The following is a 14,450-nucleotide window of genomic DNA, read 5'->3' as shown; positions in this document are numbered from 1 at the left end:
GTAATCAGAACTGTACAGTATCTCCTTAAATAGTTTATACAGGTTAGAAATACTAAGGACATTTGGAGAAATTATAGTTAGTTATGAAATTAAAACTCTTATCTGAGGCAAGAAAAAAAATGTATAGCAGCTGGTTGTGTCAGTGTTCTAGCAGGTTACCACATTATTAAAAGATTTATCTTAGTTGTATGGCAAGTAAAAGACTATCTTCTGTGAATGAGGAAAGAGGAGTTTTGTCTGGTATGGACATAGTAAATGAATGCATTTTTCAGGATTCCAAACCTATTTATAAATATTACATTTGTACTATATACATATTCATACTATGTACCATGTTCTTTTCAAGACAACTACAGGTTGTTTGTTTGTTTTTGTAAAATACTCATTCTTCTTTTTCATAGATATAATGGTTACAGATCAGTATGGAAATCAGATTCAGACTGCAGCCTCTTATATAAATTCCTTGGGGATTTCTGGGAGTGGGCTTGATAAATCAAATGTGAAAATGACTTGGCAGGTACTTTTTTTTTTTTTTTTTTAAATCTTTTCCTCTTCTTTCTAGTTGCCAGTTCATTTTTAAGCAACTTTCTCATTCAGTACTCTTGGTTTTGAGTGTAGGGAGGTTTGGTTTAAAAAAAAAAAAAAAAAGTGTGTGTGTGTATGTATATGGGGGGGGTGTATCTGCTACATATGCTAGTACAAGGGTATCAAAGACACAGTCTGCTGGCTGGATCTAACCCATAGAGTCATCTCATCTGGCCCTGCTGCTGCCGGTGGGTGTCAGAGTAACCCACAGGCAGCCTGCAGGGCGTGCTGGATGGCACGGTGCAACGAAGTAGAATGGTATAGTGGCTGCCATGTACAACACTGCCCCATAGCAGCAGCTCTGGGGCCCTTCTGCAGAACCAGGATGTAGGGCTGGTCTGTGGGTCTTCTCCAGCCCACAGACTGGAGCCCTACCACTCATCTAGCCTGTAAGACCAGATGAGTTTGTACTAGGACTTGCACTGAAAATAAGTTGATTTACTCCTATGTTTACTAGGAGCATTCTCATTTCTTTGTTTTATATTGCCTCAGTTATATGAGAGAATTCCTTTTTCTGTAAGGCTTCATTTGTGTACAGGTTTAGGAAGTTTTTCGTATTCATTGTAGTAAATCAATAGTTGGTAATTAAGGTTTAACAGATGGAGATCCTCAGTCCATTTGTGGACCTGATGGTGAATTGAGCTGAAGTCTTAGACTGTACAAAAAATACAGGTTCCTGTAATATACATAAATATTATGACATCTTATGTTATATATTAAAAATCAAAGTATATTTTGCATTTGCCTTTATTAATCAGATGTTGTTATATTTCTTAATAGGACAGTACACAAACCATTACAGTAAAAGGTATTAAGTTTAAACCAGGTCCACCTGAAAGCAAAGAATTATGTTTTGCTTGGCGTGAGTTTTCTGATTTCCTCAGAATAAATTTGACTGCTGGACCTCCAGCCAAACTGCACCTTGTGGACTGGCCAGAGTTAGAAGAGGTTAGTCTATTTCTTTTAATTCTGATCCAAAGGGTTGAATTCAGCAGCTTTCTTGCCTTTTATTTTTTAAAAGTCCAGAGCAATTTGGAGTGTAAGAAGAAACATTAAAAGTTACATTTTCAACATAAAATATTCAGTATTTCCTGTACCGCCCTGCTTGGTCGACCTCTGCTGCCCACAACCTTTGCGCCGCCCGGCCAGCTCCTGCAACCTAGCATGTGAGGAGCCCCCCACATGCACACACACATTCTCCCCCACACACACATGCCAGAATGCACAATATACAAGAGTAAGACATTTTGAGCTATGATGCACACACCTCTATATACACTACACAAAAATCACGACAAAAATTATTTTTTTAAATAAAATTAAAATAGGGTATGGTAGATGTTTGATTTTTAGTATGTGGTTTGTTTTTTTTAATCTATATTTTGTTTAAATGATATCTTCTGAAAGATTTTGTTTGCAACTCTTGACAGCTCACCAAAACTCATTACGTGGCTGGCTAGCCAAAATAATTTCCCACCCCAGGTTAAAATCAGCTGACTTCTAAAAGTAGTATTTGGTTTACAAATATATCTACTAAGACTTGCATTTAAATTTAATGACACTTTGTTCCAGATTATCTTGTTATTCAAACTATAGTAAAAGCTTTGCTAGCCAGCAAAAGAGGTGCCAGTTATCTAAAAATTCTGGTTATCTGAGAGTTATACCTATCAAGGAAGACAGGAGCGCAGCATGGGCACCCGCACTGGGAGGAGCCCAGCACTGACCTGGCCCTAACCCACAGCAGCCTGCCCTGCCCTGCACAGATCCCTCCCTCCGTCCCCCTCCCCAATTTTTTTTTCTCCCTCCACCTATGCACATATCAACTAGAAGGGCTCCCAGCAGCTTGTCTGTCAGCAGTGTCACTAACTAATGTAAACAACAGAAATATTTGATGCACATGCCATATAGACTCGGCTGAGATTCCAGTTGCTAAAGTCTGGATTTATATTGGGGGATATTGGAAATTCTGGTTACGAGTATTCCAGTTAGTAAAATGCCGGTTCATACAGCTTTTACTATATCTTACTCTTCCTATCTCGCAAGTAGTGAGTTATTCCTCTTGTATATGGACTTTGGAGACCATTTAGGTTTGTTGCTTGGCATCCTAGCTAACCTTACCCCTACGTGAAAGAATTTTTTCCTTGATCAGTGGCACTTGTTGGCAGTCCTGCTTTCTCTTATTTTTGCTTTTACTTCTGATGTACTGTTTTTCTAAGATAGTAAAAAACAGCTCCTACCCTACATCAGGAAAATGTTTGAATGGTAACAGCTCTGGAAACACCAGCTGATCTGGAGTTCTGAAGTGTAGCATCATAATTGGTTGTTTGATCATGGATGATCTCTCCCCCATTATGAGTATTTGAAATGTTTTGTTTAGAATAAAGTAAAATGTGTACTTGTTTTTCTTACAGCCTGTTTCAGTGATTAATGGCAGAGAACTGCAGAAGCCTCTTATAGTTCAGCTCTGTGATCAGTGGGGAAACCCATCTCCTGAATCAAATGTCAAAATCAGTCTTACAAAGGCAAACATCGTAAAGGTAAACCTTAGAAGATATCCAGTGAGCTTCTGTATATCAGAGCTCTTAAATAAATACCAAGCCATAGCTGTATCACCTCTCTCCACTTGTATTCAGTTTCCCCTAAAAGTAAGCATCAAGGAATTATGAAGTAGAGTATTCTTTTACGCTAATAATATATAATTCTACGCATCACAGGTTCCTTTTTTAAGTTTGAGGAAATAGTGAAGTGCTATTAAAATTAATGCATTATAATATCCAGTTAACTTTTTTTTTTCCTTTGGCTTTCATTGTTTTTTTCCTGCAACGTCTCCCTTGTCTCTTTCTTCTTATCTTAATTTGCAGGTTCTCATTTAAAGCAGTCTGGCCTAAACAATAAAGAATAGCCATTAAGTTTGTCCAGTGGTTCTCAGGCTGGTCTGTTGAGCTCTGCCTATCATTAACATGGAGTTACTAGGCAACCTAAACTCTGGCTTCCTTATATCTAACTTCTAATTAGTCTATTATGGCTCTTTGCACTGGGGATGAAGGGGAACAAGTTTAGTAATTGCTTACACATAACTATGGTTGCCACTGAGAGATTTTGGAGGTATGTATGGGAAGGGAGCTCAGTGTGCAGTAGCCAGCACAAGTGCTTATAGAAGTAATATAAAATGTGAGTAATCTTTTGATTAATACTGTGGTCCACATGAAGTTGGCTAATCCTCTTTTTGTCCAATAGTTTTGCTTATGTTGTTTTTAGATGTTCTTTTCTGTTGTCCAACTTCTCATTTGTTACAAATGTGTAATATCTCTCATCTGTACAGTTGGAGGTAGTCCAATGTTATTGTTGGAGGCTCCAGAACTACATACCTCCTTTCAACTCAGGCCACCAAAAATTCTGTTCTTGATAGAGTAAGTTGATGGCTCATTCCCTCCCAACTAATTTGTTTTGTGACTCTATTTCAACCTTAGCTCCTCTCTTCCTTCTCCCTGATGACTTCTCAGCTGACAATTGAGGCTCTAATCCACTAATTCCACTAGAGAGAGATGATAGTAGAGGGATCCCTGGCCTTCCACAGCAGTAGAGGTAGCTTGTAAGCACTGAACTAGGTCTAGGAGGAGCTTTTCAAAGCTTTTGAGAAGAAGTTATGTCCTGCTGTCAGAAGCTGATAGAGAATAGGGCTTTTGATTCAGTAGGTCATGCTGAGGCCTCTCCTTTTTCCTAAAGCTTTGACTTTGTCATGGGAGGCTTGATCAGGAGCATGAGGGTTCTCACAGAGAAATGTCCCTTCAGCCTGTTCAGGGCAAACTCCAGAAGGTCCAAGCCTCAAAGACTAAAACAAACATTTGCTTCACAAAGAAATAAAGTATATTGTTAATGAGCAAACATTACAAAAATGGGGCTCTAAACCAGGGATCAACAACATTTTTTAGGTGGAGTGCCAAAAGCACCCCAAACTGGACTCATAGGATATTGGCGTACCGGGGCAGATGGTGGGGGAGCTCCAAGGGGCCCAATCCTTGTTCTGGTGGCGCTGCCCCAGCCCCTTCCCTGCCATGCACCCTGATGTAGCTGTGTAGCTACTGCCAGCCATGGAGCTAGACTGGAGCTCCAGACCCCGGTGCACTGGTTACAGCCTGCCCACCACCTGCTGCAAGCAGCCCGGGCTCTTACAGCTAGCAGTGGCTGCATGTTTGTCTCGAGGCTGTGGTAGGGAAGTGGCTGGGTTTGTGCTCTGGGCAGGCCGTTGCTGCCTGCCACAGAGCCTGGGTTGCTTGCAGCAGGGCTTGCAGCCTTCCCACTTCCTGCTACAAGCAGTCCAGGCTCTGTAGCCAGCAGCAGATGCCCAGAGCCCAAGCCAGCTGTGGTGTGCTGAGCAAAATGGCCTCACGTGCCAGGCTTTTACATGTATGCCAGGGGTTGTCAATCCCTGCTGTAAACCTTGTCGCTTTTGCCTGTCCACCCTGCCCAAAGTGTTTGCTGAGATTTTTCTTCTGTACAGCAGTATTCATAATGCTCTCTGGCCTCACTTGTTTTCCTTCACCCTGGAGCATATCTGGACATGTAGAATAGCCTTTTACATGGCTTCCCGGGACAAGTCTTCACAGAAATAGTAGAAGTTATGCCTGTTTAATTTTCAGCCTGTGAATCTCAGTTCAACCAGGTTCAAATTTTAAACCTCTGCAGGTTGTGAATTGTACTTTTCTTGGTGCACAACCTATAAATTTCCAAAGAAAAAGGAGTCAGAGTCTGGAGGAGGGAATTATGAATAGACTGGCCCCATATTACAGCAGGAGAAGGATTTTTGGTAGTCTGTGCCCAAATCAGAGGCACATAAGGATTCAATTTTGGACATGGCTGCACCATTGCAAAGAGAGGGGTTTGTGTACAGTAAACAAAAAGTTCTGTCTTAAATTCAGATTGACTCCTAATTATTGACAAAAAGATGGCTCGTACTAGCTCTCTTTTAAAATACATGCATGGAAGCTAATTGACATCTCTCAGGCCTGTTTAGTTGGCTATTCGCACAATTGCAGGATGGGTAGGATACTACTTCTGTACTGTAAATAAGTATCACCAAAAATCTGCATGACTCCATCAGAACAGGAAACCAGTGGATGCAAATTAATCAATATTTCCATTAAATAAATAAATGCAATATCTTTAATTACAAGCATAATTTCCTGTGTACATCTTCTCATGCAATCCAAATGATTAATTTTGATTAAAACCAAGTGTTAAAATGTTTAATAGAAATTCAAAGACATGTCCTAAATTTGGGCAACTAAAAGCTTGGCTTAGTAGCAGCTTCACCAGTAAAGAACCAGAGTTATACCTTCTTTCCCTAAAATCTCACATATCATCAGTGTAAAGCTACAATATTCAGGCAGTTCAAAGCTCTTGTTGTCCATTCATAACAACTCTTTTCCTTCTGTGTTTGTATATGTACATACTTTTCCTGAGTCTTAATGTGATGTGTGAAGAGAGCAAATGGGTCCTAATTCTGGCTAAAAAGAAAACATTTTTTACCTGTAGGGGTGGGAAAAATCTGGAGCGGAAATTTTCAAGTAAGAGCTAAGTAAACTTCCTTTTGAAACCAACAAAACTATTGACATGACAAGTAAAGAAATAAATGCTTATGTCATAGCTTAGAGTACTGTTAGGTCATACATTAAACATCTGTACCTAGTCCTGGCTGGCATTCCTATATAAAGAAATAGACCCCACACATTGCTAGCTTCCAGAAAGAATCTAAATTAAATCTTTTCCTGGTTCCAAATCAATGTCTTTTTTGATCCAAACAGATATTTGTCAACCTACAATCAAAATAGAGAAGGCTTAGTCATAATTTTACTACTATGGAAAAGATTTTGTAGCAAACTAAAACTTTATTGCAGCATCTTTTGCTAAAGAGTAAGTCAGAAATCTGGGCACTCTCTCCAGTGCTTTTCTGACTGATCTAAAGTGAGCCTCCTTTATGCATAAAATCTTATTCTCTGAATTCTGAAAGATTCAGTAATCATAGTAATTGTGCCAGTGTCCCCCATTCAGTCAGTTTCTAGACCTGTTGGGAGTATGGTTCATACTCCAGTATCATTATCTTCTCTCTTAAATATACTCCCAAAGATGAAGGGAAAATACTTCACCCAGACTTAACATGTCTGTATCTTGCAACAATGTCCAAACTATTTTAATAGAGGAAATGTCAAGTAAAATGTCAAATAAAGACATTATTTGGACCTAACTGTACCATATGGCATCCTTTCCACTGGGCATTTTATTCACCTTGGATTTTCTGCTATGATGAAAATCAGCTAGATTCTCCAAATTTTCTCTAGCAGCTGTATTTGCCTATCATCTACAAATTCAGAATCTGGCATAGTATTTTCATACTTTGCAGGTTTTATGGTTTTTAACAACTCTAAGTACATGTTTTCTTTCAAGTCAGGAAACCTTTTCCATTATGGGACCTTAATATGGTATTAGCAGGTCTAATGGACTACTGCTTCACATGCAGGGTCATTTGTTTTCATCCTTTTTCCACGGTGGTTAGAGAGAAACTCAAGCTTTAATGAGTAGTCCTCCATATATTATTTTCCCAGAGATAAGGATTCTCCTAGACCTCACCTAAGCTTTCTTCCTAAAGTAGTTTTGATTTTTTTTTTATACAACTCAAACCATTCATTTATCTGTTTTCTTCCCCAAATGTCATTTCAGCCATCCTGAAAGAAAATGATACACTTTATGAAGTTCTAAGAATACAGCCTTTTTGTTTGTTTAGAGTTTCCTCAAGAGTACTCAGTTTTGTGCTGAAAGGGTAAAGAGGGGAGAGGAGTCTTTTTCCCAGATGTCATCCAAATGGATAACAGAATTCATCAGTCTGTTACTGAGCAGCTAAACCTGATCCTTCCCTTTAGATAGAATCTCACTCTACCACAATTCAGACTGCATCTTTAGCTTCCTTTAGACATTTGTTATATTCCTTTAGGAATATACAAATCTCTGAGATCTGTAGCACTGCTCTTAAAGTTCAGTCTGTACTTTCATAAAACATTGCTATTGGGGACTGCTTCTGGAACTGCTCTTTTTGCCAAGGTAGTCTTTACCTTGGAGGCATGGACAGATGTTCAAGTGGAAAAATTTTAAAAGGGGAGGGGGAGTTTCTGCTCCAAGCTGCACAGCTCTAACTGCTTGGTAAAGGAGCCTGTATCCATATAAATGCTTAATCCAGGGTTAAAGTTGGGGTGATTTTAATTCATTTGTGGTGTTACAGGCTGTGTGCACAAAGCATTTAGAGTGTAACAGCAACTGACGGTTCCTGAGCAGCAGCAGCTCTCCCTCCCCTTTTGAAGCATGGTTGTTGTTTTGCTCAAGTCCAGTGTCTCACCTGTTGGCACAAGGTTGCTGCTTTAGGAGTTACGAGTGCTGGAATACCAAGAGCAAATCATTTCCCGAAGAAAAAGCTATGGCTTACACTAACTTCAACAGTTTTTCCATGTTCATATCTAGTAAAACAGGTTTCACACAAATGATTTTAGCTTCTGTAACACTCTGTAATGTATGAATATCTCACAGATCATGTGGATGGAGGTAGGGGAGAGGCTTCCTTCTTGCAGCAAGCACAGTGGGTTCATAGGGTAGTTCTTGGACTGTATAACCAGCGCCACTTCAAAGGCTCCCTTTTTTATGCTACTGAATGCAGCTTTTTGAAGTTACAGCGGCTAGCCAGTAGAGGGCACCAAACCAGCAGTGTAGAGGAGCCTCTTCAGTTCTCCTGAGCTAAGTACAGACAGTCAAAAAGCCCAAGGCTGAATTGATTCAATCTTTGCAGGTTAGTCTAAGATGCGTAGATTGAACTGATAAACAAGTGAACAGACATTCACTTTTGATTCTGGAAATGCAGCTGCATGCCTACAATGGCCCAGGCTAGAAGTCAGTTGGCTCTAAAGCACACCTCCCACTTCAACTGCAGCAGACAGTGTGGGCCAAAGCTAGCCTGTCCACCCCATGAGATCGGTTTTGCAGGGCAGGTGCAAAGCAACCTGGGATTCTGGGGGACTTGAATCTGGAAGCAATCTGGGACAGAAGTTCAATAAGCTGATTTAACCTGAATCAGTTAAGTCTGATACTACATCCATCCAGGTTTATCTTAAACTGGTTTCAGCCATTTTGAAAGTGTTTTATGTGCACTGAACTTCTGTTGTGTTACACATCTGAACTAGTTTCTGATCAGTTATGTGCAACTTCTGTCCCAGCCCTGGAACTTAGCAAGAAAGGAGCAGACCTAAGGTGCCTGTCCCTGAATATAGAGGGAGGTGCTCTGCATCCAAAGGATTAGACAAATTCTTGGAGGAAAGGGGCATCAGTAGCTATTGAGCATGGGATTTAGGGATACAGCCTCTGAATTAGAACTTCCTAGACCTTAAATGCTTGAGACTGCAAATGAGAGAGGAACAGTGGAAAAAACCCTGGTCATATACCCAGTTCACCCTCCATTTCAGCATCCTCTATCTGCCACTGTTACACAGGATGCTGGGTAAGATTGACCTATGGTGGTCTGACTTGGTAAATGACAGTTCTTATGTTCTTATCCATATATTCAGATAGAGCTGCTGTGGGGGGAATTATGGAGAGGAAGGGATGCCTGAATTCCTATAGGGCTAATGCCTCCGGGCCTTCCTTCCTGCTCTTGGTACCATGTTACTATCAAGAGGCATACTACCATCTACATCAGGCCATTCATGGAATATTTGGCATTATTTGACCAGTCATTTAAATAGCTTGATGACCTTAGGATGAATTGTGAATCTTTGACTTAATTTACCTCTTGCTAACTCATTTATGTATCTGTTTTCATAATCTTTATTAAATTAGAGGAGTCAGGAAAGGTGTAGAACTAGAGCGCAAAAATACAAGACAGGTGTTGATTAAAGTGCAAGAAAATATCCTTTATAAAGAAAAGTTACTTTTTAATGTAATGTAATAGTAAAGTAACTGTAGATTTTTAAAAAATTTAATTTTCTTGACAGATCCTTCCTGCAGTCCAGCAACATAAAACAGATGAAAATGGTAGGGCCAATCTTGGAGTTTTTACTATTCATGCACCTAGGTAAGTAGGTACTCTTCTATGGCATTTAGTAGTTAATTCGTTATGTCTGCTGAGAGGGAGAGTGGTGTTCATATTTTCGGGGGCAGGGAGGAGTTCTTAATTAGGAAAAAATGAATGCATACGCATTTTAGCTGCAGTATACTATGGTAGGGGACTAACATCTTTAAACATGTTAAATGTGCCAGCCTTTAGGTTAACTTTTAACCAGCAGTCAGGCTTTTTAGGTTGGTAGCATTCTTAGAGGTAGTTAACCCAATAAAATGTTGTTTACTAGTATAGTAGTGGTAGTATAGTATTTAAACAAAACAAAAAGCATTATTTTCATAGCTCAGAGTAGGCCCTAAAATGGAAATTTGTAATACTTTTTTTTAGGCAGGAGAAGCCTCACCTGCTTATCAGTAACTGTAGTTAGCTTTTTTCCCCCTTATTATCTGCAATAATTTTTTCTGGTTTTCAAGGACATCAGCATTCCATAGAGACTAACTTGTCTCCTTAAGAGCAGTGAGGTTTGATACAGTCAGGTCAATGGAGGCCAAGTAGTTGGATCCAATTCTCAATAAATTGAAAAAAGCCAGCAGAGCTACATGTTCTGTAAAAGCTTTTGGGGGTGGGATTTAGAAACCTGCTAACTGTGTTAACTCTTACAACGTTTTATATTAGTACGTGTCTGCATTTTCATCTTGGTGTTTTGATGTTTGAGTCATTAAGGTTTTAAGTATGTACAATATTGTAAGTAGACTACAAAGGTAAATTTGACATCATTATTACTGTAATGATTTATAATTTTTATACCTCAGCTCTCTCTCAAAGTTAAATGGCATATTGAAACCTAATAGTCTCAATGTATATTGTTATGGGGGAAGACCTGTATTCAGTCTTACTCTTGTGACTGGGAGGAACTGGGAGGTAGTATAGAGCAATCTTCCTTCATGTGAAGTTTTAAATAGCTTTCCTTATTCTCTACCCTCTTGTAGTCCTAATGAAATTAAAGCTGCCAACAGTTCAGATCTTGGAAAATTATGCTGAAAATTGGTGAATTTGGCAAAAACAACATAGCAAAAAGATGCACAAAAATTAGCAATAATGCAATTTTTTAATATAATGCAGTTTAAAGTTGTGGGAATATTCTAAATTCTGGGCTTTTTGAGGTGTGATGTTTCTGACCTTGCATATATACTTGGATTTTGTCTTTACTATAATTTTGTTATCAATAATAGAGATTTGAGAGGAAAAAATGCATTGAAAGGGAAGCAAGTTATTGTAGAGAGCATATTATTTCCTTGATCACAATGCACTGTTTTTTTTCTCTAAAAGCGCTACTGACATACTGTATTATAACTGCTTGTTATATGATTACTGTATACAGGGGAGAATATTCTTTACACCTTAAAGCCTCATACAGCAAGGGCATATTAAATTGCCCTGTAATCAAGATAAATGTCCTGCCTGACCCTGAGAAACCCGTACGCTTGAATGTTAAGTATGATAAAACTGCTTCTTTTGTAGCAGGAAGTACCTTCCCTGGTAAGTAAAAGGTTTTTGTGGGGTTTTTTTTCCTTCAGGTTTTTCTTAAATGTTGGAAACCAACCATTCAAATACAGCTTTTCACCACTGGAAAAAACTTTATTTTTATGATGATTTATCTTGTTGATTTTTTCAATACTTTTATCCCACATTATATCATATCGGGCTGGTTCCAAGGACTGTTCTTGGAAGAATCACACTCACACAAGAGCCTGTGATCCAAGTCAGCATCATAGAACCAGTTCTACTGGGATTCAGAGAAAAGAACCTTTATTTCCCTTACTTTATTATTCCAAAAATGAAAGGAGGTTGGTGACCCTTACTGGGTCCTGGACAATTAAACGTTTATTTCCTTCACCAGCTTTCTCATGGTAACTCTTTCCATATTCTCATTAGGTCCTGTGGTTTGGGTGATCTGCCTCAACTTACAGGACACATACATTCAGCACAGATTTCCTAGTGGCAACACTTTAATTAGTCAAATTAATGGAATTCAGGCTCCCCTGGCAAATGTCCTCTTCCCATTTTTCATGCAGCTGCTGTGACGCTGAGACCATGTGCCAAATTCATCCTAGGAATGGGATCTGATTGTTAATCCATATATCCATTTATATAACCTTTGTCCATGAGCAGGAGAACTGAAACTGCATGTAAAAAGGATGCTTTTATATTTGCGTAATAGAATGATACACATACACAAGTCACCCAAACTGCTTATAACCCATGGTAGAAAATCCAAGTGAAATACAGAATCAGTTTAAAAATTTTCAAATGCATTTCTGATTTCATTAGAACACTGTATAATGTTAATTACATGATGCTTTCTTCGGTATCCTTCTTCATCTACTCTGATCCTGAAGAAAATCTGGAAGAGTTCAGCAAATAACTAAACACTAACTGAAGCATGAAATCATTATAATCCCCAGACCGTTTGTCATGGCTTTCAATACAGGCCAGTTTACAGATTGCAAAGAAAGGAGTTTGGTGGATTCTTAACTGAGCTAAATAAATTAGCCTTAATTTTATAGAACAAAGAAATATTAAGCGGCCATTTCTAAAAGGACAGTTGACAACAGTCATTACTATTAAAGAAAAGACTCAACAAGCTCTTGATTGGCTATATTCCAATGTTAATTTTCATTAGTATTGGAGTTCTTTCGAATAGTCTTCAGATCTCAAACACAGTCATATCTGATTATATTTTGAAGGGTGATATTTTTGTCACATGCCAAGTGCTATATATAATGTTTTAGAAATGGAATATAAAAGCATATAATAGAAAGTAAGCCTTAATCATAGTATTTTTCTATGATATTGTGATGAAGGCTTATTTTAATTGTTTACATTTTATACTTCTATGGTACTTAGTTTCAGACCTGTTATACAGCTAATTGCTTCTTCCAGACTAATAGGGGACACCAGGGGGTGAGGCAGGGCAAAGAGCAGGTTCTGGAAGGAGAACAAGCCCCTTGTCACTATTCCTGATTGGCCTGGGTGCTGGAGTGCTGGTGAAGCCCCAGAACCACTCCCCTCACCTGGTGAGCAGAGGGGTTGTTTTAAGGAGTGGCTGTAGGTGGTGGTATGGAGCTTGGATGGGGAGGGGAAGGGGGAAGCGGTCCTCTTTCCTGCTCCTCTTAACTATGTCTCCACCCTCCCCTAGTGTGTCCCTTACTGGCTTGGAACAGGTGCTGGTAGGAAAAACCCACCAGTAGCTGCTGTCCCCAACTGAGCCCAGAAATCCATGCAGTCAGTTACTGCAGCCCGCAACTGCAGCAGGGCTGGAATGGCTCTGGGGCTTCCCTTATGCCTGCATCAGCTAGCACGAATAGCAGTGGTAATAGATGGATTTCATCATTCTTCACCTGGTTTGGGCCAGAGGGGACTATGGTGAGGTAGCAGGTCCTGGAAGAAGAAAACCACCCACCACCAGTACTGTCCCTTACTAAGCCTGGCAACCTGTGAAGCTGCTCCCTATGGCTTTGGGGCTCCCTTCCCCCCCACACGCACACTATGCCGGGGTCAGGTGAGGAGAGCAGTAACGGCAGGTGGGTCCCTGCTTCCTGTGCCTGTTCCCTGCCCAGCCCCCTGATGTCAGTCAGTCAGCAGCCTGGGTGCTCCAGCTCTAAATAAAGGCTGTGCAGAATGCCAAGCTTGGACAGAGTTGTTGGCAGCAGCAGGAGGGTGCAACTGCACCACTGCCCCCTGCTTTCTCACCCCTCCCCTCCACTCCCATCTACTCCTGTTTGCTGTAGGTCAAGTTCCTACTCCTTATTGATCTGTGAATGGTAGCATGGCTTTTTTATGTAAACATTTGAATTATGTTTGGATTAAACTACAAGGAGTTAAAAGGTACCTGAATATGTAGATTGATCATGCATTATAATTGGCTGGCTGCTACACAATAGAGAGCAAAGAGTTTTTTCTTGAATAAAGTTCTTTTTCTATGTGCGGGTCTAGTTTAATTAGAACGCCATGCCGCAACTTAAATATTTCCTAAAGCCTCATTTATTTTCATTTTGTCATCTATCTAGAACTAGAAATGTGTGTAGACATGAGGACAATAACTGCATTAATTTATGCACACTGTTCTTGAAGAAAAATTAATGCTTTCTTTGATTTATTTTTCAGATTTTATGGTTAGTATTATTTCCGAAGATGATAACATCATTAAAAATATTAACCCAGCACGGGTTTCTATGAAAATGTGGGAAGGACAGAGCAGTGGAACTAGAGCATCAGCTAATGTAAGTGATCTAAAAGTATTATCGCGCAATCATCCTGCAAATATAGAACAAGGCATTTCCACAGAAGGGCATTCTTTAGTTTTCTTAAGCAAAATTTCCTTTTCTGGATTGTAAGTATTAAGTGAATAGATTTAATTAATTCACTTAATATAATGTATTAAATTTAATTAATTTGATCAAATTATGCCAAGGTCAGATTCTGTCCTGTTAATTTAACAAAAATAAGCTGACAGTCTATTACCATTTCCGTATTTCATTGGAAAAAATTGCTGGTAGGTGTTGTAAGGCTTAGGCCCCCATTTGACCAATGCTTTTCCCCCCACCAACGTCAGGGTAAGACCCCTGGTTTGCACCACCTGCATTATCCAACTGATGCTCTTGCCCACCTGCCATAACTATGTTCTTCTTGGGGCGGGGGGGGATGGTTTCCTGTAGGTGGTCCATGGGGTTGTGAGCCTGGGCTGCTTCTTGGGCTTCCAAGTTCCCCT

The 14,450-nt window shown here is 39.6% G+C and overlaps 1 protein-coding gene across 1 annotated transcript in view; it reads left to right on the top strand.

The window, feature by feature from the left end:
* SMCHD1 (structural maintenance of chromosomes flexible hinge domain containing 1) overlaps positions 1–14,450 on the top strand; it is a 143,319-nt gene that overhangs the window by 92,259 nt on the left and 36,610 nt on the right. Inside the window, exons 28-33 of the mRNA XM_090039751.1 lie at positions 402–517; positions 1,366–1,533; positions 2,997–3,122; positions 9,615–9,694; positions 11,061–11,218; positions 13,847–13,962. Of these exons, the coding sequence (XP_089895877.1) occupies positions 402–517; positions 1,366–1,533; positions 2,997–3,122; positions 9,615–9,694; positions 11,061–11,218; positions 13,847–13,962 (764 nt within the window). The remainder of the gene's footprint in view (positions 1–401; positions 518–1,365; positions 1,534–2,996; positions 3,123–9,614; positions 9,695–11,060; positions 11,219–13,846; positions 13,963–14,450) is intronic.

Source organism: Crocodylus siamensis, chromosome 3, assembly GCF_052110815.1.
Source record: "Crocodylus siamensis isolate JL-2025a chromosome 3, ASM5211081v1, whole genome shotgun sequence".
Classification (NCBI taxonomy): Eukaryota; Metazoa; Chordata; order Crocodylia; family Crocodylidae; genus Crocodylus; species Crocodylus siamensis.
Note: the sequence above shows the minus strand (reverse complement) of the source record. Positions and strands in the feature narration are given on the sequence as shown.